The sequence below is a fragment of the Pelodiscus sinensis genome, chromosome 2 (genome assembly GCF_052426305.1).
Source record: "Pelodiscus sinensis isolate ZL-2025 chromosome 2, ASM5242630v1, whole genome shotgun sequence".
Classification (NCBI taxonomy): Eukaryota; Metazoa; Chordata; order Testudines; family Trionychidae; genus Pelodiscus; species Pelodiscus sinensis.
This window is the reverse complement of record NC_143053.1, coordinates 234,952,806-234,979,341: the sequence shown is the minus strand read 5'-3', so window position 1 is coordinate 234,979,341 and position 26,536 is coordinate 234,952,806. Positions and strand designations below refer to the sequence as shown.

The window sequence follows — 26,536 nt, the reverse complement described above, 5'->3', positions numbered from 1 at the left end:
GGTTTTGGGAGGACCAGAAACAACTTATTTGAATATTCATCATTTTATTAATGAATATGCAAATGAACATTACCGGTCCTCCAAAAGTTTGTGAATGGATTTACTGGTCCCCGTGTCAAAAAGTTTGGGAACCCCTGCACTATGCCAATTTGTACCAGCTGAGGATATGGCCCAGGGTATGCTGACTCCCACCTCAGCGCTCCTTTCCCTAGTCTATGCAATGTGCCCTAGATCTACAAGTGCACCTCTAGCACTCCATTATTGCAATCTAGTTCTAAAATGAAGACTTAATACCTTAAAATAAGAAAAAGTATGTCTACACTAGCCCCCTAGTTCGAATTAGGGAGGCTAATGAGGGAGACTGAAATTGCAAATGAAGCGCGGGATTTAAATATCCCGCGCTTCATTAGCATGTTCCTGGGTGGTCGCCATTTTGGAAATTGACTAGCGCGGAATAACTGCCTGCGTCTATACGCGACAGAGAAGGGCGATTCCGAAATAAACCTCTTACTTCGAATTACCAGTGTAGACACGGGCAGTTCTTCCGGGCTAGTCAATTTCCAAAATGTCGACCACCTGGGAACATGCTAATGAAGCGCGGGATATTTAAATCCCGCACTTCATTTGCAATTTTGGTCACCTTCATTAGCCTCCCTTGTTCGAACTAGGGGGCTAGTGTAGACCTACCCTTACTTATGGAGCTTCTTTGGTAACATGCACTACTTCAACTCTAGTGATAAAAATTGCAGGTATCTCCTGTCCCGTTTTCTCTCTATGTTTGGGTAAAAGCATTAGAAGACTTTTGCAACTTGGAAAACATCAGGTTCTTATGATGCAATTCTTAGGAAGTCTTTGTTCAAGATATCAAAGCTTCCCTGCCCACTCAGTCAAGGCCCCTGACATCAGCTATATATTTTCAGGATATTCTAACATTTTCTTGGAAATTTTAGAAAGGGTGCAAAATCTGGTACAAAAGCACAAAATTAGCTGCAATATTAACAAAACTCCAAAATACCTGGAAGTTTAGAAATACATTTGTCATTAATCTGGGGACTTTTAATTCAAGCTATTAACATATGTAATAGTTTAAAAAGTGAAAGTACTCAGTAATACTACTGTAAAATATCTTATTTGGTATCACAGGAAGTGGAAGAAATGACTAAGCTTTATGTGACGTACAACTTTTAGCCTATCAGCTGCTATTTCATATTTCTATATTAGGCTCTTCAATGCATTTCACATTCATGATGTTCACCAGAATATCTGATTCATTTGAAGTGGCTTTTATTTAATATGTGAACAAAATGAACATATGTAGACAGAACAGTATCACTAACTCCCCCCTTCCATAAAAAGGAAAGGCTTTGAAAAAAAATATAGTTATACTTTTTATATTTCCTCTGTGAAAAGACACATTTGGTTCCACATTCTGTCATCATGGTCTATGTAAGTGGTCATTGGAAGGCACAGAGCCTTGCCAATAAGCTAACTACTTGTCTATAGAGCTCGCTTGGAATTTTTTTTAATTGAACTATTTTTGTTAGTGCTGATTTACTGAAACAACATTAAGCGGGAATGTAAATGTTTCTACTAACTTTTTTCAGGAAAGGTTTGCAGTTTTTGAAAAGATAAAAAAAGGAGAGATAGAGACCCTTACTGAAGAACAGCGAATACCTTACTGATTGGAGTGCTCATCTGCAATGTGAGAGATTTGTTGGGGTATATTAAAATTAATAGGCCTGAAATGGCCTTTGCATTAGTGGTTCAGGAGTCAGCCACAGCATTACTCTTAAACATGACTTTTCATTTTGTTTTTTGTAGTTTCAGAATATAGATTAAAGGTCTGGTCAAGACCAGTATTATCCTTTGATGTATAAACATGCTCTCTCTCTCTCGCTCTCTCTCGCTCTCTCTCTGTTCTGTAGCCTAGGAAACCAGATAAGTATGGAGTTGCTCTATTTTGTTAGGTCTCTTGCTTATCCTCCTTGGCTCTGCATAACATATCTTCAGGGTCAAATTCCTTGTAATCTCTGTATGTAACTGTTAGTTTGTAGTATAAAAGTGTTGATTCAATTAGAAATTATATAAATAATAATTATATAATTGTATTCATTATTTACTTATTAATATGCATTTTATGGGAGTAAACACTACTAAATAAGGTTTAGGAAAAGTAGTGACAGACGTGTGAATTAACATTCTAAAATAGATAAAAGGTTCTAACTACTGCCAACTTGTGTCCATTCGGACATTGTGTTGAATGTCTGAGGTAAATGCATGTGGGCAATAAAGCAATTCCTTTTACCCCATCCACGCCTGGGGCACCTATTTCTTCTCTAATAAGATTCACATTTAAGTCAGTATCTGACTCAGACAGAGCTGGATCTGAACCTGAGTTTCAACATCCCAGATGATTACCCTAAAAACTAAACTACTGGCTGTTTATCAGTGAGGAACAGTCTTTTTTTTTTAAGCAAAAATCAGAAAGTATCAGTTCTGTCCTGATGCTGACCAGAACATTTTTCAAAATCTCAAGAGTTTTTATGACATAGGAAAACAGTTTCTGGGCCAGCTTAGCGGTCTACATGTGAAAGTTACCCTTGAACAAGATATGATGTGAATTGGCAGAGAAATAACTACTGTCTTAGGACTCATCTAGTATGAATTGCAGAGGCAAAGTAGTTCACTACAACCCAAAAGGAAGAAAACTGTCCGGGCAATAGCCAATGAGCCCTAAAACACATCTATCCAATATTATGATCAATTACATCCATTGGAATGGGGCAAATCTGCATCCAGAAGTGGTACCCTCATAACTGAATGTGATGTGGCTCCAAACAGTCCTATCACATAAAAATCTTAAAACCAAATAATGATATTGTGGAGGAAAAACATTCCAGAAAGAAGCCTTTTCCTTTCTATTATGACAAGCAGCTTCTGAACAAGGGAGGTAACACATCTACCCAGAGTTTGTGTCCTCTTGACTGTTCCCTATAACAAGCAACATTTTCAAATGTGATCTCCAATTTTGGGTGCCCAACATTAGGAATCTGAAGTCCAATTTTTAGGAGGTGTTGAACACCCTCAGCTACCTCAGCTGGAATTCAGATTATTTGATATCCCTGAAAATCAAACCCTAAGGCCGTGGTTACCAACCTGGAGATCGGGATCTACTGGTAGATTTTGAAGCTTCTAACAGGTGATCCTGACTGGTGTGGCCAACAGATTATCAAGCCCAGCACTTCAGCTACCCCACCTCAGCCCACTGAACATCTCCTGCATTTTGCTTTGGGGCTGTCTCTTCCCACCCCCAGGAGCCTCCTGCTTTCTGTGCAGGGCAGGGGAAGGGAAGGAGGGGGCACTGTCGTCTAGATGCCCCCTCTCCCACGCTGTATCCTATCTCCACAGAACAGAGAGGGGGCACAACAGGGCTTGAGATGGAGTTTTCTGGCTGCTTTTGGGAATGGTGCAGGGCCAGAGCATGGGTGAGCCCCTGCCTTAGCCCTGCTGCACCGCCACTCAGGAGCCACCTGCGGTAAGCAATGCCCAGCTGGTGCTCACATCCCAAAACCCTGCCCCTGTCATGAACCCCCTTCTGCAACCCAAGCCCAAAGCATCCCTGTATCAAAATACCCCCCCACCGGAGCCTGCACGTAGAACCCCCTCTGGTACCCCAACTGCCTGCCCCAGCCTGGTGAAAGTGAAGGAGGATGGAGTGAGCAAGGGCAGAGCCTCACAGAAGGGACACAAAGGAGGTGGGGCAAGGGTATTTGGGTTTGAGGTAGATCTTGAATTACACTGAAATTCAAAATGTGATCTTGTGCTTTAAAAGGTTGGCGACCACTGCCCTAAGGTATAAAGTTGAGCTCTCCTCAACTGAGGCATCCCTAAAATCAGAGGCCACTTTTGAACATTTAGGCCACTTGCCCCTCATGTTCTGAAGCATATGAAGCACAGCTAATTCCCACGGATTGGTTACCAGTCTATCAGTTTCTACCCCTATAGATATGTGTATTTTTCAGTAAGAAAGAAACCGCTGTCAAGAAAATTTGTCAGCTTTACAATTTATGAGAAGGATTTAGTTAACATACATTAAGGCAGAATACTGATATTTATGTATGTTAGGAAGGATTACCTTAAGCACTAATGGAATCCTAGTGAACACTTTTTCCTCTCCTACATAAAAAGAGCAGTTTTAACTTTGTGGATGGCTTTTTCATTGCACCACCTCTGTCTTCCATTTAACTCTTCATCAAAGTAAAGTCTGGCAAATAGTCTTTGTATGTAACACCATTTAAAAAAAAAAATCAGCAAGTGAATAAAACAAAGTGAAAGGGGTAGCAGTTTTTCCAGAAACGCCCATGTTAGTTCTATTGTGATTTTTTTCCAATGTTTTAAAAGTGTGAATTAATGTTGGCGTATGTCCAAGTAGAACAATCCTGGATCTTCATGGCTCTGACAAAAACTCAAGTTAGCAAATCTCCACAGCCTTTTTTCAAAACGACTGTCAATAGTGAACCAGCTGCTGTGGCCATTCCAGGTTTCCCCACTATATCCCTTAGCAGTTCTGATATCATTTCTTTAACTATCTCTCACTGAAAGTCACTGTTGTACTCAAAATAAGAAGAGCTCAAGCACAAGGATCACTGAACCCTGTTAATCTTTCATCTTTTTTATTTATTTGCCTTGGTTCTGAGTAAGTGTAGCAAGCAGTAAGCAATGCATTCATACAGTACACACACCACTAATGTCTTGTCAACATTGTAGTGCCAAGCAGTTGCTTCTCTAGCCAGAAATGACATTTTACACAAGGAAATGATTTGACTGGTGTCCCACGGTTATCTGAAATCTTTAATTTTCATACACCTGGAGTTGCAGCTCAGTCCCACACAGATTTGATGGTTTGTCATGCACTGTACTCTTATACTTATCATAAACCACACTGGAGCATGCTGTCAGCCTTAAAAGTATTCATTTAAAATCCTTTTAAAAAATGAATACCACATATTTTTAAAGTGTCTTTATTTTTCTTTGGAATACAAAATAGGAAATAATAAACAACACGGGCACACTCACATACATATAAATGCCTCCTGGGTCAGTAGGGGAGAAAGAGGATTTCTCTCAAAGTTTTGGCAAGGTTTTGTAGTAACTATAAAGTCACAACGTGGGCTGAGATTTTGTGCTGCTCCACTAATGGTATGTTTCTACTGACTGCAGCATATTCAGACACATCCAAGATACAGCTAAACGAATGCTTGCTTGGCTAAGAGTAAAAGCTGCAGCAACAGTGGCAAGTATGTAAAGTCAGAGGTTGCCGTCTTTGCTTTTGACAGAAGAATTCTCCTCCTGCTGTGATGGGCTTGTAGGGTCCCATTATTCTACTTTACCCCTAAAGCTGTAAGTGGGCCAGGATCAAGGTGAAAAATCACACCCAGAGGATGCGTCTACACTGGCACAGTTTTCTGTTATAAGTATTTCCGGAAAAAGCGCGTCTACATTGGCAGGATGCTTTTCCGGAAAAAGTGCTTTTCCGGAAAAGCGTCCGTGCCAATGTAGATGCACTTTTCCGCAAAAAAGCCCCGATTGTCATTTTCGCAATCGGGGCTTTTTTGTGGAAAAGAAATCTGTGCTGTCTACACTGGCCCTTTTCTGGAACAGTTTTCCGGAAAAGGACTTTTGCCCGAATGGGAGCAGCGTAGTTTTTCCAGACGATTTTACAGTAGATCGTCAGTGCTTTTCTGGAAATTCAAGGGGCCAGTGTAGACAGCTGGCAAGTTATTCCGGAAAAGCGGCTGATTTTCCGGAATAAGTAGCCAGTGTAGACACAGCCATAGTGAGTGATGCAGTGACAAAGCAAGTCAGAAGCTGTGCTGTGTCTGGACTATGAAGGACCCAAAGAAAAAATAAGGTTTGGACTAATGTGCCCACTGGCAGTTATTCAGCACATATTGGTAAATTTACAAGAAACCAGTACTTTTCATTGTTATAAAATGATGTTCAAAGCTAATTTTAATGCAAACTATTCTGATATACAGATAAACTATAGAAACTAGTATTTTAGGAGAAAAATATTTGCTGGTACCGGTGTTGCTAAGTCTCACAATTTTATCATAAGCCTTGCCATACACTGTTGTTGTTTTTTAAAAAAACCTCAGCTCTTGTGATTACATAAGAAACACTGGTATTTTTAAAGTAAATTTTTGACCTCATGGTGGTACAGAAAAGCTTGCAAATGTGATCCAAGTGCACATTAAATCCTGAAAAACCAGAAGGCCTATAAAAAGAATCTCTCAATTCTATGTTATTTACAAATCTCATTATTTAATGGGACTTTACTTATGCATTCTGAATATTTGGGCTTGCTAATATTGTTGGTTATACTGGTGAAAATCCCTGATCCATTACTAGGTGCTATGGAAATACAAAGCATGATAGTGAAGTTCCTAATCTTGTACCGAAATCAGTCAACTGGAGTTTTGCTCTTAATACCAATGAAAGTAGCTATACCATAGATTTATTTGAAAAGAACAGAAATAAGAAAAAGGTAAAGGATAAATATTAAGACATCTAACTACTCCAACATTTACCATATATTAAATATATGTTCTACTATGCATGCCATCAGTTTAGACAGAATAGCTTTTTCATAAATAATGGTGATATTCTACAGACTCTCTACATAATAGAAGCTTACACACTGCAAAGAGGTTTTTAATAGGGATGTAAATGGTTTAACTGGTAAGCCTCACCCTTAATCAGTGAGGCTTACCTGTCCTAGTTAACTTTGTAAGGGTTGGAGCATCTTCCCACCACCGGTGTAGGCAGGGGGCTGTTCCAGCTCTGCAGGGCTCTCCACAACATCCCCTGTCAGAGGCAGATCTGGCCGCACTTCCTGGGAGCTGGCTGCAGAGCCCACAGCAAAGCCACCTCCCTGGGAGCAGTCGGCAGCAGCATCTGCCATCCCTGTTCCTGGAAAGGTTTCGCTGTGGACTGCAGTATAAAGCTTAAATCAGTATTTAAGCTTTTTACTGCAGAGACCACAGTATGATTTTTAGCAGTTACTGGGTTACATTTTTAAAGAAATGTTTGCATCCCTAGTTTTTAAGTCTGAATTTTCCATAAAAAGATCAATCTGAAGTAATATTGTAACTCACTAGCACAGTATGTCTCTGTTCTTTCTAGTACCTAATGCACATATACAGGTGTGTGTGAATACTACTAAATCCAAGCTAAAGCATCTGGTCTTGTAGCTCAAATAGCAAAGATTCATGCTTTTACATACTGAGGTCCCAAAGTTCAATCCCCAGGGGTAACATTACACTCTCTCACACAATGATTTACTTACAAAGACTCTTAGTCCTGCATAATACCAACAACAATAAAGAAAGCTGCATAGGGAGACATTTTCACTTACGTGGTTTATATAGAGACTCTTGCGTTTTTCTCTCACTGCAAAAACATAAAATGTAAATAGAAATATTATATGACTGCATTTGTCTCAGTTAAGCTTCTCTTACATATCTTCCTACTTTTGATTGCAAAATAGTATATGTGTAACACTAACCAAATTCACTCATTTGAGCACAGAAATAACACCTCTCACACTTACACACTTAAAAGCATTTAAATTCTGCATTGTTCTAGCTGATAAATTCTCATCTGCTTGGATATTTCACTAAGACTGCATGCACTGGAACTGCCTCCTAAAATCACTTGGTGCAACTCTACAGCCATTACTCATGTTGAGTAGTTAGTCTGAAGACAATGGAACTACTCAAGTGAATAAATCCTAAATAACAAGAGTGAATACTGCATGATAACTGATAGCAAACAAAATGTTTACAACCAAAGAAGCAAGTTTAAATAAACTTTAATGGTAAGACAAACGCTTGTTACAACTGATTCTATAGCCTGGCCTAATTTTTGTCAATATTTTTCTTAACTCCTTCCTTAGCCAACCTGTGGAGCTGTGTTCATCAACTATGATATTCAGGGTATTCACACATACAACCTCCTCACTTTTTCTTCACAGATAAGATTACTTGGTTATAAAACCTCAAACATTTGTTCACCATCCAAACAAGTCTAGGGCAGATTATCCCACCAATTTGGAACTCTTGTTTTGCTCACTCACTGTATTGGATTGAAAACATATGGTGATGGGAATCCTGAGTGACTAATAACCTGCTTGAACTTCTGCTGAAATGCTGTTCTATTCTAAATCTCCAAGCAGAGTGTTATTCCACCAAGTAAGTAAACAATACATTTAAGGAAATATCTACCATCCTTTAGTTACTTAACATCTGATCAAAGTATTTATCTGTTGCATAATACAGTGTAAATGAGGTAAATCATTTTCACAAGCTGCAGGCAGATACTTTACCAAGCAACTTTCACAATTATTAAAATTGGCACAGTTTATTCTGTATTTCATCAAAACTTTATTTGCACACAATTAAATATGTAGTAGCATCTCTTTGTCCTCTACCTTCACACTGCATGTTGTGGCATGCAACAAAATTAGTGACAAAACACACCTCTGACTCCCATGTCAATATTCCAGTTTATCAGCTTTTACTGAACCCTACTTTTCTTTTTCCATGTTCATACACCCTCCAAATCATTTGAAGCCTTCACCATTGTATGATCCCCTGGTTACCGAAGGACTGCACTTATTGCTGGTTCACCCATGCCATTTACCCTATTCCAATCCTGGTTGGTTGGAAACCGACACACCCCTCTACAGATTGTCTCTCTTTGTAAGACCCAGATAGATTTTTTTTCCCCCTTCATCTTTTCCTAAAGGAAGTAAACTTCACTGAACTTGATTCTCCAGTTAGCAATCAGGGATGTAAACATATTGTTTAATAGTTAACTGATTAAAGAGGGCTGAGTGATGACGGCCGTTCCAGCCCACTGAAGCGCACCCCACCCCAAACTGGTGCTGGGCTGGAAGACCCCCATCACAGAAAAGGGATGTTCCAGCCTTGCCAGAGCAGCCCCTGCCTGTTGCAGGTCACAGAGCTTCATAGGCAGGAGCTACTCTGGAGAGACACATACTGGCAGCTCCTCCATGCTACCCCAAATGCTTCTCCTTGCCCTGTCCTGCCCTTCTCACCTTTCACCCCCAGAACCAGGCTCTCTCTCCATCACCCTTGCCTAGCCACCCACTCTTACAGCCCTGCTCAGCTGGCAGGTGGAGGATGGTGGAGAGAGCAGAGTTATGAAGAGTGGGAGCGGAGTAGAGAGAGGAAGAGTGGAGGGTGGGGCAGAGCAAGGGGCAAGGTTTTAGGGGAAGAGGCAGAGTAGGGGGCAAGAGTAAGGTCTGGCACTCAGTGTCAGGTTTTCAAAAATTATGAAGTTGGCCACCCTAATCACACTAGGAATCACAGCCGGTACAGAAGACGGCAAAGCCACTTCCCCTAGCTTTTCACCACCAGTGTCCTTGTGCAGAGGGAATTCTTCACCAGCTGCCCAAGCACACTTTGCACTGCTTACATGATATAGTGTCCTTGGGCAAACCATAGAAGTGGATTCCATTCTAATTAACAATCATTTGGTATCCCCAGATCCTTAGTTACAACACAAATAGCTGGGTTCAAGAGTGGAGTGGTTTAAGATGAAATTAAGCTGAACAGACTCAGAGTCACAGTTTAGACATTCAGACTAAGTCCCTGTTCATTTTTCTATTACTTCCCCCATATTTTTACAAAAACTTGCATCCTGGGTGGATTGTGTCAGGCATACTAACATATGGGAGAGCTGCCAGAATTTCTTAATTGTCTTTACATTTTAAAGCAAAACAACCTGTTCCCATTTTAAAAAAGATTCAAGTTGTTAAAAATGCATTTTTAGTACAGTAGGATGAATTAATTATCCAGAATTAAATTGAGGTAGGTTTTTTTTTTTATTATTGTACTTAGTATTCCTTTGTGCAATGTGCACAGGCAGTTTTAATGGTAGACTTCAAAAGGATAAAAGGCAATACCCCTAGGTTAATAATTACACTTCAATCAAAGCCTCTCATGTATTGAAGAGTTCCTAAATAATTTAGTACAGGAATAAAACTACATTTCCTCTTGTTAGAGGAAAAATGGAATTGACTGGTATGGTTCGGTGGGCTGGTCTACATAAAAACAGAGCACAGTTGTTTTATTCCTCCTCATCCCATAAACTGGGGTTTCCTTTGAAGACAGCTATTATACCAGCACTGTTGAATTTAGCAAGTAAAATAGGACCTAATGTAAGTGATGGACGTAGGCAGCTCTATCTAACTGATGAAAAGGGAGATTTCCAATACACTCAAGTGGCAATCAGTCAAATATTGCCTAATTATTACAGGAGGAAAAATTACTTTATTGCAGTGTCTGGCTTTTAAAATCCTCAATGAACCACAGCCTTCACATTAAACTCAGTGTACAGTACACATGCACGCATGCATGTACACAGTTTGTTTCCAGTCCAACTTACAGCCCATCCAGAAAGCCTTATAAGTAGTACTAAAATAAGTTAAAGATATCGAAGATATCTGGACAGGATCAGAGGGACGTGACGTGACAAGACAGGGTCATTGGGTGAGCAGGTTGGTGGAAATGCAACATCTTATTTGCATATTCATTACTTGCATAATAAATATGCAAATCTGCAAATAAAATGTTAGTAGTCCACCAAAAGTTTGTGAATGGGTTTGTCGGTCCGTGATATAAAAAGAAATGTGAGGACCACTGAATTAGCCTACTGAAATATTATTGTTCTGGGCACCACGACCAGTAGTATTTGAAGGACAGTGATTTATTTGGCAAGCAAATAAAAAGGTCACTTGTTTTTTCATCATTATCAAATCAAAAGGTTGATGAGGAGGTTTTATCTCTCTGCTGGTAAATGATTGAGGCCATTCAACAAGGTTGACATTGTTTTGTGAGAAAAAATAAATCACTTTCTTTTCTCTAAATTGTAAGGAACTGCATAACTAACTGGGCTGATTTTGTAAGTTATTTGTCATTTTTTAAAGTTTCTCATAGCCTCCACATTACAAAAAGACTTAGCTTTTTATATTTCATAGAATCATAGAATCATAGGACTGGAAGGGACCTCGAGAGGTCATCGAGTCCAGCCCCCCGCCCTCAAGGCAGGACCAAGCTCCATCTACACCATCCCTGACAGATGTCTATCTAACCTGTTCTTAAATATCTCCAGAGAGGGAGATTCTACCACTTCCCTTGTCAATTTATTCCAATGTTTGACCACCCTGACAGTTAGGAATTTTTTCCTAATGTCTAATCTAAACCTCCCCTGATGCACTTTAAGCCCATTACTCCTTGTTCCTCAGAAACCAAGAGGAACAAATTTTCTCCTTCCTCCTTGTGACCCTTTTAGATATTTGAAAACCGCTATCATGTCCCCCTCTTAATCTTTTTTTCCAAACTAAACAAGCCCAGTTCATGAAGCCTGGCTTCATAGGTCATAGAATCATAGAATAATAGGACTGGAAGGGACCTCAAGAGGTCATCGAGTCCAGCCCCCCGCCCTCAAGGCAGGACCAAGCTGTCTACACCATCCCTGACATGTCTATCCAACCTGTTCTTAAATATCTCCAGAGAGGGAGATTCCACCACCTCCCTTGGCAATTTATTCCAATATTTGACCACCTTGACAGTTAGGAATTTTTTCCTAATGTCCAATCTAAACCTCCCCTGATGCACTTTAAGCCCATTACTCCTTGTCCTGTCCTCAGAAACCAAGAGGAACAAATTTTCTCCTTCCTCCTTGTGATACCCTTTTAGATATTTGAAAACCGCTATCATGTCCCCCCCTTAATCTTCTTTTTCCAAACTAAACAAGCCCAGTTCATGAAGTCTGGCTTCATAGGTCATGTTCTCTAAACCTTTAATCATTCTTGTCGCTCTTCTCTGTACCCTTTCCAATTTCTCCACATCTTTCTTGAAATGTGGCACCCAGAACTGGACACAGTACTCCAGCTGAGGCCTAACTAGTGCAGAGTAGAGCGGCAGAATGACTTCACGAGTTTTGCTTACAACACACCTTTTGATACAACCTAGAATCATATTTGCTTTTTTTGCAACAGCATCACACTGTTGACTCATATTCAACTTGTGGTCCACTATGACCCCTAGATCCCTTTCCGCCATGCTCCTTCCTAGACAGTCGCTTCCCATCTTGTATGTATGGAACTGATTGTTCCTTCCTAAGTGGAGCACTTTGCATTTCTCTTTATTAAACCTCATCCTGTTTACCTCTGACCATTTCTCTAACTTGCTAAGGTCATTTTGAATTATGTCCCTATCCTCCAAAGAAGCTGCAACCCCACCCAATTTGGTATCATCTGCAAACTTAATAAGCGTACTCTCTATCCCAATATCTACATCATTGATGAAGATATTGAACAGTACGGGTCCCAAAACAGACCCTTGAGGAACTCCACTTGTTATCCCTTTCCAGCAGGATTTAGAACCGTTAACAACAACTCTCTGACTACGGTTATCCAGCCAATTATGCACCCACCTTATCGTGGCCCTATCTAAGTTATATTTGCCTAGTTTATCAATAAGAATATCATGCGAGACCGTATCAAATGCCTTACTAAAGTCTAGGTATATGACATCCACCGCTTCTCCCTTATCCACAAGGCTCGTTATCTTATCAAAGAAAGCTATCAGATTAGTTTGGCATGACTTGTTCTTCACAAACCCATGCTGGCTATTCCCTATCACTTTATTACCTTCCAAGTGTTTGCATAGGATTTCCTTAATTACCTGCTCCATTATCTTCCCTGGGACAGACGTTAAACTGATCAGGCTGTAGTTTCCTGGGTTGTTCTTATTCCTCTTTTTATAGATGGGCACAATATTTGCCCTTTTCCAGTCTTCTGGAATCTCCCCTGTCTGCCATGATTTTTCAAAGATCATAACTAAAGGCTCAGATACTTCCTCTATCAGCTCCTTGAGTATCCTGGGATGCATTTCATCAGGACCTGGTGACTTGCTGACATCTAACTTTCCTAAGTGATTTTTAACTTGTTCTTTGTGTATCCTATCTTCTAAACTTACCCTCTCTCTGCTTGTATTCACTACATTAGGCACACCTCCAGACTTCTCGGTGAAGACCGAAACAAAGAAGTCATTGAGCATCTCCGCCATTTCCAAGTTCCCTGTTACTGCTTCTCCCTCCTCACTAAGCAGTGGGACCCTGTCCTTGGTCTTCCTCTTCCTTTTAATGTATTTATAAAAGGTCTTCTTGTTTCCCTTTACGCCTGTAGACAGTTTGATCTCATTTTGTGCCTTTGCCTTTCTAATCTTGACCCTGCATTCCCATGTTGCTTGCCTATATTCATCCTTTGTTAGTTGTCCTAGTTTCCATTTTTTATACAACTCCTTTTTTATTTTGAGATCATGCAAGATCTCCTTGTTAAGCCAAGCTGGTCTTTTGCCATATTTTCTATCTTTCCTACACAGCGGAATTGTTTGCTTTTGGGCCCTTAACAACGTCCCTTTGAAATACTTCCAACTCTCCTCAGTTGTTTTTCCCTTCAGTCTTGCTTCCCATGGGACCTTACCTACAAGTTCTCTGAGCTTATTTAATAAAACAATGATAGTAGAGTGGATCAAATATTTTGAAACATGATTTTTAATGACTTTTTTCATCACTTCAACCAGCTCTAAAAACAATACTTGCATTCAATTAGTACTTTGCACTTTCATAATACCACTGATGTAAGGGTCACCACAGCCAAGTTACAGATTGCCAAACCTAGGAAAGGATGCCGGGTGATGTGTGTGGTTAAGTGACATACATAAATCTCACAGCAAATCAATGGCAAAGCAACATGCTCCTGGCTTTAAATTAAGGCCCCATTCTGGGCAGATGGAGTCAACAGGCCTCCAGGAGCAGAAGAGTACCCACACACAACCCACTACAGATCTGGGTCTAAATGCATCTTCTCTGAAGAGGACCATTTTAAAAATTACCAGAAAACAAAAATAAAAACTGAAAAAGATGCCACTAGAATTTCTGATACACAAATGTGCACTTAGCTGAATAAAAACTTAGAAAAGTATCACGTATTCAAAAACAATGAGGAGTCCTAGGTTACCTTAAAGACTAATAGATTTATTTGGGCATAAAGTTTAGTGAGTAAAAACCACTCCATCAGATGCATGGAGTGGACCAAGTGACAAAAGTGTTTTTGATCCATGAAAGCTTTTGCTTTAATAAAACTGTCCGTATTTAAGGTGCCACAAGGACTCCTTGCCGGTTTTGGAGATATAGACTAATACAGCTACCCCTCTGATACTTATTTACTCGTACATCTAAAACAGAGTTCATATACTGCCGAAAAAGGAGAACAGAGAACGCACAACGAAATAAACAAAAGAAAATTTGCTTGGAAAATCTGGGTAGAAAATAACGGGCTTTGTATTCATGACTTCACTCAAGCAGGACACATCAAGAGGATCTTTTAAAAACAGACTTAATTTCTGTCAGGTTATATTTGCCTCTCAGTTTAAAAAAATCCGGACAAATAAAAGACACTGTCAAACCATGCTGATCAATAAAAATATTTAGGTTTTCAAAACCCAGAGAGCTCATGTGAACTGTCATTTATATTTTTCAACCTGTATGGGGCCAACATCAGGCTACATCCTCAGCTGGTTTAAACTGCCTTTGGTCCAGCTAAGCTATGTGGATGCACAAGAACTGCAAAGCTAGCTCACTGAAAGACAATTGTACTAAAAGGCAGACACTTCTTAAACCCTTGTACTCGGAGTGGAGCATAGGTCATCTACAAGTCTCCTCCACTTCACTCTGTCTTGACACAAAACCTCTAGCTGACTTCAGGAGTATCCCAGTTGTAGAGAACCATTTTTTTTTTACCTATTAGTATTTGTAGCTCAATTATGTGCTTTGAACTTGCAATTTTCAATACTCTACAGGGCCCAATTCTGTAACCATTTATTCATGGACCTGACCTAAAGCTACCTGATGTCAATGGAGAGACTGCCACTGACTTAAATGGGCTTTGCTTCAGGCCCTATGTGCACTTCTCTGTATATCCATGGGTCCAAATGATTTCAACATGGTGACTCATTAAATAAGACCTTTAAGGATTATGTCCAACAGATGACTTCAGTCACAAACCAACTCATCCGCATGACTTGATACACGGCAGTAGTCCAATGGGGTCTACTCTACAGGATAATTCACAGGTGTTAACTTCTGCAAGAGCTCAGGTGTTTGCAGGATAGGCAATTTTAACAATCTTGATGTGACAATTAAAAAAAAATTAGTAGGTTAGGATTCAAATAAATTAGAGAGAAGATCAATACCTATATGTCTGATCCTGCAGTCTTTTCACAGGCAAGAATAACTTTGAAGTCAGCTTAGATTTTATTGTTTTGCATAAAGAAAGCAGAATCATACCTTACACAGTGCTTCCCAACCTTTTTGGTACTGATGGCACTGGCAAACCCAGTCTCAAACTTTTGGTGGACCAGTAACATTTTATTTGTATATTCATTATGCAAATGATAAATATGCACTTAAAACATTACCAGTCTGCCAAAAGCCCAGCCCCCAGAGTCCCCAGTGCCAGCCCTAGCCCCTAGAGCCCCCTACTCCACAGCACCAGCCACTAACCGCAGAGTACCCTGCACCAACCTCCCTAGTGCCAGCCCCCCATCCCAAATGCCTCAGTGCCAGCCCTCTGCCCCTTAGAATCCCACCACCACCAGATGCCCAGTATCAGCCTCCTCTTTTGAGCCCCACTGCACCCCCCCGAGCCTGCCCCATTGCCAGCCCCCAATATTAGCCTCATCCCCAGAGCCCCTCAGTGCCAGCCCTGCACCCATAGACCCCTCACTACTAGCTCAGCCTCCAGCACCCCCCAGGACTAGCCCTGTCCCTGGAGCCCCCAGTGCCTACCGCACCCCGCTCACCTAGTCTTGCAGTGCTGCCCACATCTCAGAGGCTCTAGGGTCCTCCTCCCACCACAGCTGTTGGGAGAGGCATGTCCTCCCCTCCTCTCAGCTGGGCAGGGACAAGGTCTCCTCCAGCCTCAGAAGAGTGATTCCCCGCACAGCAGGAGGGCCGCATGGCGCAGAGTCTCCTCCCGGCCATGGAAGAGCGCTTCCCTACATGGCAGGAGGGCCACGCAGAGCAGCTCTGTGCTGCTCTCCAGCTGCATGGACCCCCTGCTCTCCAGACCCCACCCCTGCCAGCGCTCAACAGCTGCTGCGGCCCAGCAGCTCGAGGTCCGCCCAGCAATTGGGAACTGTTGCCTTACCATGCATTAGTTACTAATAAAAAACCACTGAGTCGGAGTATATCAACATAGGTTCAATTTACATGAACTAACAATCTGGCCAATTACGTGTAGCCACACCTATCTGCCATTGTTGTGTCTTGTTCTCCTGAAGCATGGCAAAACATCCAAACAAAACAAAAACAAAAAGCCTCCCACCCCACTTTATATTTAAGTCTTTGGCTGATATCAGAGACAATCAATTCAACTAAACTGCCCAAGAGATTACCGCATGAAAAGTTTAGAAATAATCTGAACAGAGAAAACTGTAGTAAATCCAGTAACCTACCATCTGTTTGAGATTTACTGAGGAATATTGTGCTGGCCCGTGGGTGATCCGATGGATTGAATTCCATATTCAAATCTTGAAAGGAAGAAACAAAGTTACAGTACGTTAATGTTTATGCAACAAGCAGATTTTCTTTTTATTAAAACTGACCGATTAATTTGTTTTACTGTAACTTTTTTATATGCAATCTTGAGGCCCAGTCTTGAAGCCCTTAGTCACACAAATGGTCCCCAGAGGAATCAGGACTGTTTGCATCAGAAAGGGGATGCGGCCTTCAGTGTAATGGTTTCTACGGATTGATGCAAGACAAGCAGCTTTTAAAAGTGTGTATTACAAAGTCAAGAGTTGTACATTTTTCATTCCTTTCCTTTGCACATCCCAAAGCTTTTGCCAAGTGCAGTAATAGAGCTTTCTGCCTATAATATAGGAGAATTAGATACAGTATAACAATTATATAGAGCCATGTGGACAGTAGATGGCTTTCCACTGTTACATGTGATTACAACAAACAACTATTGATGTTTAATTTAAACAAGTTACTCTAGACCAGTGTGTTTAAAAAGGCCACACTTTTGGAAAACTAACTTATCACAAGGACCACAGGAAGAGTCACAGAATGGCACATTGCCTCCTGTGGCTACTTCATTTCTAAAAAGAATGCACCAAGATAATCATAAGGATGCCCTGTAGTACCAGGTCACAAATTACCTCATTACCAACCTGCTTCCTCCTTTCACAACACACATGAACTTCCAGAAAGCATCATTTTCCTTGGCAAGGTTAACACCCTCTCAAACTCATCTGCCCCAAATCCCCCCCTTCCTCCCTCCTGTCACCATTTCTTCATAAACCTTACTTCTGGCCAACTAATCCGAGCACAGTGTAAAAACAGGTACCTCATTCTCTAATCTTTTTTGCTTCCTCTTTAAGCACAACCTCCATAGCTCTGCGTCTTCTCTTCTGGGTGAATCTGAACCTGGGACCTCCGGAGTTTAGTATAGGAGCCTCTACCCTCTGAGCTAAAAGCCAGCTGGCTCTCACCCCATGCTGTTGAGGTCTCTCGTTCTTATCTGTTGCTGTGGTTTAAGTGCCACTGCATGGGACAGTGAACCACACCGGGTTCATTTGCCTCAGAACCAATTAAGAAGGTTGCTACTTTTCTGTCAGGTAATATCTCCCAACCGAAAAATAATTCTCCCCATTTTTCCCTCCTCCAACAGATCCACTGTGACTATGTTCTCCCCCAAGCTGGACCTTCACTTTTCTATGTATCTCCTTAGCCTTCTTTATTTCCCCCAACTTATTCACTGGGCTTTTCAGCCAAACTTCTTACCTTCTCTTCTCTCCTCTCTTTCCCATTCTTATCCCTTTTGGCTAGTCCTCTTTTTGCCATTTCCTTCCAACACACTGTTCCCTCAACATCACAACCAGCACCACGTCTTCTCATCCCACATTGCATCCCCAAACATGATCCTCACCTTGCAAGCACAACATAAAGACTGTTTGTGGGGTTTTAGTTGAGAACCACAGCTGGATTCCACAGATCAGGCCTACTATCTCCGCCTCATATGCAACAAGTGACACCTGAATCAACCTCCCAATTGGGGAGAGGCTTATTATTTCCAAGTAGAGATGTTAAATATCGGTTAATTGAATAGTCGAGTAACCTCATGAGTTCGTATTGGTTAGTCAACTATTCTATAGTCCCCGCAGGTGGAGCTGGTAGCCAGTGCGCTTCAGCCTCACTCCCAAGGAGCCCCCTGCCACACCATGCTTCTGCCTCTATATCAGAGGCAGCAGCGCGGGGTGGCAACAGCCCGTCTAGGGTGGGTCTGAGCTCCCGGACCCAGCGCAAGCTAGAACTGTGCTGGGCTGCTTGCCCACCCGGATCCTAATACACTTTAAATGCAGAGCCTCAGCCCGAGTCCAGTCACAAGCCAGGACTGAGCCAGGCTGCTGGCCAACCTGCTAAAAAATGTACTGGCGAGGGAGGGAAATGAATATAGTCTATAGCATTAACCTATAAGCTTTTTTGCTTCTAGGTTAATCAGTTAATCGACTACACTATTATATCCAGATTTTCAAATAATTCTTCCAGCACACTCAACAAAAGAATCCTGCCAACTGGTCACCAAACCATTGGAAAGTCAGGTTACTACTCTTAGAAATCATAATTTATTGTGGTGCTGACAAAAGATTGAGATGGCGTCTTATTTCTCTGAGAAACTGAACAGTTCATGACAACAAACAACATTTTTCATACGGCTTTCTATGTCTTATTCAGAAATAGCACCAAAGAAGTAAATAATAGAAAGCAGATGACCTGCAATGAGATGAGTGGCGCTGCTAAGGTAATTTTCCAGTCTGAACCAAGATGCATTTCATTAGGTAGAAGAATAAACAATACTTTAAAATTGTTGAGTGTCATCTTTCATATTAGTAAAACCAGTATGATTTTATCCTACTGTAGAGGTTTCCATGCAATTTCTGTTTACAGCACGGCAATGTAAAAATCAGTCACTAAAGCAGTCTCTCTAAAACGAAGCTGAACTCTGACATTTAAAGAAAGCACTTGAGCAGACAGGTGTTTCCTTTTGTTCCAGTCTAAGGCCACAGGATTGACCCTCATCTTTTCAGTACATAGGGACATTTTGGCACAGGTTCAGGCACTGCTTGCAAGGAAGAAAGAAAAACTGATTTCCATATCTCTAAGATGAGTTTCCATCTAAACAAAGTAACAGGACTATAAAGGGACTTAGTGTGGAAGAAATATCAAATGAAAATTAAAAGAGGACAGGAATTTAAAGTGATATTTAGTTCTTCAGATACAATGTTCTTCTCTGACAGCATATTGAAAAGAACAGGGTAAAAGAGAAAACGTTTTATTTAGGCCAGTGGTTTTAACGTGTGGTCTATGAACCTCTGTGAACCTGCAGACTATCTATGATTACCAAAAGGGTCTGCACCTCCATTAAAAAATTCTTAGGGATATGCAAATAAAAAATGATTGAAAACCACTTCTTTAGGCTATAATTGTTTATATACTATTGAAGCAGCACTATTGGAGGAATATTTTTACCTGGTGAATACATTTTCAGGCTGTGATAGACCTGAGATAAGTAAAATCTCAATTTACTGTACAACTGCAAACACATATGCACTTCAATTTAAAGCTGGTCAACAAACTCCATTGAAGATTGTACTTAAAACTTGTATAGAAGTCTGTGACGTATGTATGAGGAAGTCAACAGAAGTACACACATCGTTTTAAGTTTCAAAGCAGTTACCACAATCCCTTCAAAGGTCAGTATTGCATCCCTTTTCTCTGTGCCCCCCTCCCCTTCCATAATATGGGAAACAGTCCTATTCCTGGCAATTACAGTTTTCCTGGCACAACCAAACCCTGACCTTATTTTAAGTTAGGTAGGATAAGAAGAAATTTGGCGTTCCTAGTTCTTGCCATTTAGGACATCGGTTCCCAAACTAGGGGGTGTGATGAAATTCCAGGGGGCGCACAAGGCAAACCAGCTTCCCTCTCCCCCCCAATCAAGTTTTGCTGCCCTGTTCAGTTCCCTTTTTCCTTTTGCTCAACAAGTTTTGCTGCTATTTGGGAGCATAGGGGCGTGAGGGTTTTTAAAAAAAAAAATCAAAAAAAGAGGGGTGTGATGTCAAAAAGTTTGGGAACCACTGATTTAGGAGAAATTTTTGAACAAACAGACTCAAAGATGTAGCACATTTCTAACCTAATGATACTTTTATACTACTTACGTGTCTAGCTCATTTCTTCAAAGCATCAAAATGCTTAGCAAACACTACCTTGTAACACATGGGTAGGTAAGAGGTGGCCGTGCAACTTTAAAACCTCACTCAGAGGTGTGAAGGAAGAGTCTCTATCCAGAGAAGGATGATGTACAGAAACCTGAGACTTGACTGGGAGCTCCTGAAGTATACCACAAAGCAGAAAATACAGGAGCAATTACTCATTTCCCAATAAGTAAACTGAGGCACAGACAACTTTTTTTAAATCTGAACAATCTTCAATAATTGGCATAAAGGAGAATAATGAGAGCAAACAAGGAAGTTGTGATGTTTTATTATTACATGTGATTATATAGATCATTATTGATGCCACTGTAATAAAAGCTACAATCTTCAGAATGTGATTATCCTATTTGTAAGCATGCATCGTTTTTGTATTTAAAGTTCTGAATATTGACTATGTGCCTATATTTCAAATGCATTTCCTCCTGTGGTAACAGCCACAAGGCATTTTACATCAAGTTTAGCCAACACACTGTGAATGGAGTATTTGAGTGATGCCCCACCCACACACACCAGGCCATGAAAGAAGCTTATCCACACATGACAGACTTTAATGTGGATGGTCTGACATAGCAGAGGCCAATTCACATTTGCTAAACTCATGGAAGCAGGTGTGGCCAACCTAAGCCTGAGAAGGAGCCACAGTTTACCACTGTACATTGCCAAAGAGCTACAGTAATTTGTCAGCAGTCCCCAGCAGATACCTCCTCTCCCATCTCCAGTATCTTTTGCCCATCAGCAGCCCAACCGATCACTGCCTCCTTTTCCTTCCCCGTGCCTCTTGCCCACTGCAGTCAGCTTTTTCATGGCTCTCAGGAGGCTCTCTGGGGGAGGGAAGGAGCAAGGCAGTAATACACTTGGAGGAGGTGAAGCCAGGAGTTGAGCACTAGAAAGTGGACACCTGTAGCTGCAGCCCGAGTCAGTGCCTGAGCAAGGAGCTGCGTTTTAACTTCAGAAGAGCCACAAGTGGCTCCAGAGCCATGGGTTGGCCACCCCTGCATTGAAGCATATGACTAGAACATGTGACACCAAATTCCATCTTGTGCCTGTATTTTCCCACAAACTATGCTAAAGGCTTTGTTTGAAACAAAGTTTCTCGCCACAAGGCAGGAGTTATAAAGGCCCTTGAGACATCTCCAGTTTGCCCTTTCCAGCTCTCATTTCTGGCCTATGGACTTATACTAATGGGAGCTTTCTAACCAAGGGACTGAACAAGTCAACAGACTATTTCATCACTGCTTCAAGTCAGATCCAAGAACTTGGCAACTGTTGTATGTACTTGATTTATTCAGCTGGGGACTTCCTCACTGACTCTGGGCTCCATGGGGTATTGTCTCCTTGAAACGCAACAGGGAGCCCAGCCTCAGTCTCCTCGCAGCATTTCAAAGAGGCAGCACCACACGGAGCCCAGGATCAGCTGGGGACTCCCTTGCTGACCATGGCCTCCATGCAGCGCTGCTGCTTTGAAATGCTGCTGGGAGCCAGCATCAGGCTCCCTGCAGCATTTCTAAGAGGCAGCACCACATGGAGCCCTGGACCAGCTGGGGAGCCCAGCTGATCCTGGGTTTTGTGCAGCACTTTTACCTGTGTGCTTCGTGTTTGCAGGATCGGGGCCCTAGGGCTGTTGCTACACTTCAAAGGCGAAAGCGCCCTATCGACTAATCAAATAGTTGATGCAAAAATGCATTGACTATTCTATTAGCCAGTTTGTCGATACTTAACATCCTTAAGGCAGACAGATGTCCTACAAAGTATAGTCAGATGACCCATACACTCATGCCATCTTTTGTAGAACAAGCTGGAACATTAGCCATCATCTTCATCACCATCACCTTCCCCTGCCTGCTCCCCTGCCACAGTGGCCATTATTCTGGCACCTCCCCAGGACTACATCTCTCTCTGCTGCTGCCCTGGGCTGGACATAACTTTTTTATGTTATGCTGACACTATGTTTAATGCACATTCTGTAGGGAGTATTTCCCTCTTAATTATTTCTATTTCCTCAATCTCCTAATGTTGAGTTGCCAGTCTCTTATACATGACAGTTTATTCATCTTAACTTAGGGGTTATGATCGGGACATTTACCTATTCCGAAGTCCACAGACCCAAGCTTTATGCTAACTGCGGAAGCCCCATGTCTTACAGGATACAGGCCTATAGGTTCCTTGCATTACAGAGTATAAATAAAGAGTCAATATATAAAGGCAAGTTAGTTTTAGAGGCTACAATGAACAATACTGAAAGAATAATGTAACTGTTCTGAAAATATGCTGTATGATCTTGCAGTAAAAGCTAGTCATCAGGGATAATGTGTCTCACGGATGGTCCATTCAAGCAGTAAAAAAATGGTTGCACCTCCCTAGTTAGACAATGATGTAATGCAAGGCTTAACTATCAAGCCTTGCTCCATTCCAAAACCAAGAGAAAACCATCAGACAACTGCAAAATTTAAACCACGTGGAGGTTTTTAAAAAAAAAAAAAAGAGAGGAATATTATGACAGAGAATTAATCTGTGAATAGAGACAAAAGATTGTTTCAGTAGAATACTGAGTTGGGGGGGGGGGGGGAAGACTCTGAATCCATTCACTGACAAATCTCTCACGGAGCAGGGGTGTTTTCATGAAAGCATGGAGCCTGATCCCTGTAAAGTCAGCCAGCTCTGCAAGAGACTGAACTCAGTGTGGGGGAGTCAGAGATAATGGGGACTACTTTATTAGACAGGAAAGGCAACTATTAGTAAGCACAGGCACTAGTTTGAGTTTTGTGATTTTGTGCTTTATTGTAACTGTTTCTTTCCACCATATTCTCGTTTCTAATTGAATCTCTATTCTTTCATAAATAAACCTTCTTCTGTTTTATTATAAGTACCCACAAGTGTGGAAATCAGTAAAGAGAGACACAGTGCTCCATCGGGCGGGGGGGAGGGGCGCGAGAAGAATCTGGGATTTCTGAAAATCTGAGGGGAATACTTCTGAGAAAATAGGGCCTGAGGTACAACAAAAAAAAAGAGAAGAGTTCCTTCTGACCTCTTTGCATCATTTCTATTAGGGATGTAAGCGACTAGTCGACTACCTGATAAGGATATGTTTTTCGGGATGGCAGGTAGTCACTTGACTAGTCGCTCTTCCCCGCTCCCTCTGCTGTCACTATCAGAGAGGCAGCAAGGTTGGGGAGCAGGAGCCAGTGCTGGGGGAAGATGGCTTAAAAGCCTTGTGGGGCACTTGCTACATTTCAAAGGGAGAGGCAGAACTCCAGTCAAGTGGGAACTGCTTGAGTCCCTGCTACTCTTTTGCTTTTACTACATTTAAAAGGCAGAGGTGCAGAAGGTATAGCAAGTGCCCCTCTCCACTCCTTATCAACAAATTGAATAGTCAATGGAAATTCCATCAACTACTCCATTAGTTGATTCATTGAAATTTAACATCCCTAATATCTATCCCAATGAGTTAGTGATAGAAATGTAGCCGTGTTAGTCTGGGGTAGTTGAAGCAAAATGCAGGACAATGTAGCACTTTAAAGACTAACAAGATGGTTTATTAGATGATGAGCTTTCGTGGGCCAGACCCACTTCCTCAGATCAAATAGTGGAAGAAAGTAGTCACAACCATATATACCAAAGGATACAATTTAAAAAAATGAACAAATATGAAAAGGACAAATCACATTGCAGAACAGAAGGAGGATGCGGGGGGGTGGGAAGGGGGAGGAAGGAAGGTAAGTGTCTGTGAATTGCTGATATTAAAGGTAGGGAGAGTGGGATGTTTGTGAGTTAATGGTATTACAGGTGATAATTGGGGAAACTGTCTTGATAATGGGTGAGAAAGTTCAAAGACTTGTTAAGTCCCTGGTGGTAAGTGTCGAATTTTAACATGAATGACAGTTCAGAGGATTCCCTTTCAAGTGCAGATGTAAAAGGTCTTTGTAGCAGAATGCAGGTGGCTAAGTCATTTAGAGAGTGTCCTTTCTGGTTAAAGTGGCAAGAAACTGTTTTCTCTTTGTGATCTTGTCTAATATCTGTTTTGTGGGCATTAATCCTTTGGCGAAGTGTCTGAGATGTTTGTCCAATGTACATAGCAGACGGACACTTTCGGCACATGATAGCGTAGATTATATTTCTGGATGCGCAGGAATATGTGTTCTTGATCTTATAACTCACTTGGTTAGGTCCAATAATGGTATCAGCAGAATGAATATGTGGACAAAGCTGGCAACGGGGTTTGTTGCAAGGGAAGGTACCAGGGTTGGTATTAGTGTGGTATGTCCTGTGGTGGTTGGTAAGAATCATCTTGAGGTTAGGTGGTTGTCTATAGGAGACTATGGGTCTGTCTCCCAGAGCCTCTTTGAGTATGGTATCCTGTTCCAATATAGGCTGTAGTTTCTTGATAATGTGTTGGACAGGTTTAAGTTGGGGGTTGTAGGTGATGACAAGTGGTGTTCTATTGTTGGTTTTCTTGGGTCTGTCTTGAAGTAGATGGTTTCTAGGTATTCGTCTGGCTCTTTCAATTTGCTTTTTTGTTTCTCTGGGTGGGTAGTTGAGATTTATAAATCAACCTCAGCCTGGACCATTCTACACGAGAGATCCACTTCCTGGACACCACCGTACAAATCAACAATGGAAAATTAGACACCACTCTCTACAGAAAACCCACTGATTCATACAGTTACCTACATGCATCCAGCTCCCATCCAGAACACACCACACGATCCATCGTCTATAGCCAAGCCCTTCGATACAACCGCATCTGCTCTAACCCCACTGACAGAGACCAGAAGCTTCAGGATCTCTACCAAGCATTTATAAATCTCAACTACCCACCCAGAGAAACAAAAAAGCAAATTGAAAGAGCCAGACGAATACCTAGAAACCATCTACTTCAAGACAGACCCAAGAAAACCAACAATAGAACACCACTTGTCATCACCTACAACCCCCAACTTAAACCTGTCCAACACATTATCAAGAAACTACAGCCTATATTGGAACAGGATACCATACTCAAAGAGGCTCTGGGAGACAGACCCATAGTCTCCTATAGACAACCACCTAACCTCAAGATGATTCTTACCAACCACCACAGAACATACCACACTAATACCAACCCTGGTACCTTCCCTTGCAACAAACCCCGTTGCCAGCTTTGTCCACATATTCATTCTGCTGATACCATTATTGGACCTAACCAAGTGAGTTATAAGATCAAGAACACATATTCCTGCGCATCCAGAAATATAATCTACGCTATCATGTGCCGAAAGTGTCCGTCTGCTATGTACATTGGACAAACATCTCAGACACTTCGCCAAAGGATTAATGCCCACAAAACAGATATTAGACAAGATCACAAAGAGAAAACAGTTTCTTGCCACTTTAACCAGAAAGGACACTCTCTAAATGACTTAGCCACCTGCATTCTGCTACAAAGACCTTTTACATCTGCACTTGAAAGGGAATCCTCTGAACTGTCATTCATGTTAAAATTCGACACTTACCACCAGGGACTTAACAAGTCTTTGAACTTTCTCACCCATTATCAAGACAGTTTCCCCAATTATCACCTGTAATACCATTAACTCACAAACATCCCACTCTCCCTACCTTTAATATCAGCAATTCACAGACACTTACCTTCCTTCCTCCCCCTTCCCACCCCCCCGCATCCTCCTTCTGTTCTGCAATGTGATTTGTCCTTTTCATATTTGTTCATTTTTTTAAATTGTATCCTTTGGTATATATGGTTGTGACTACTTTCTTCCACTATTTGATCTGAGGAAGTGGGTCTGGCCCACGAAAGCTCATCATCTAATAAACCATCTTGTTAGTCTTTAAAGTGCTACATTGTCCTGCATTTTGCTCCAATGAGTTAGGTACTTTTTCTTTTACAAACTGAGTGAAGTGCATAACTTGTAATTTTATGCTATCTTGTACTAAATAGAGGCACTTAAAAAAAAATGAAGGGAGACTCCAGTTAGTTGAATAGAACTCTGATCGGATGCGTGCTAAACTGATCACCTTTAATGCACTTTGTTTGATTTTATGTTAGTTAAGATCTTCCTATGTTTAAAGGGAATGGCGTATCAAGCTGTGTAGAGTGGTTAGCTATC

General features: G+C 41.4%; 1 protein-coding gene across 12 annotated transcripts in view; it reads right to left on the bottom strand.

The window, feature by feature from the left end:
* The window catches only part of CCNY (cyclin Y), a 174,303-nt gene that overhangs the window by 40,204 nt on the left and 107,563 nt on the right, over positions 1-26,536 (bottom strand). For 11 of the 12 annotated variants that reach the window (XM_006133021.4, XM_075922696.2, XM_075922695.2 and 8 more), the window contains 2 exons: positions 16,611-16,685; positions 7,418-7,452 (listed from right to left, as the gene is read on the bottom strand). In XM_006133021.4, the coding sequence (XP_006133083.2) occupies positions 7,418-7,452; positions 16,611-16,685 (110 nt within the window). Of the gene's footprint in view, positions 1-7,417; positions 7,453-16,610; positions 16,686-26,536 lie in introns of those variants that run through there. The other variant, XM_089776774.1, reaches the window with a different exon arrangement.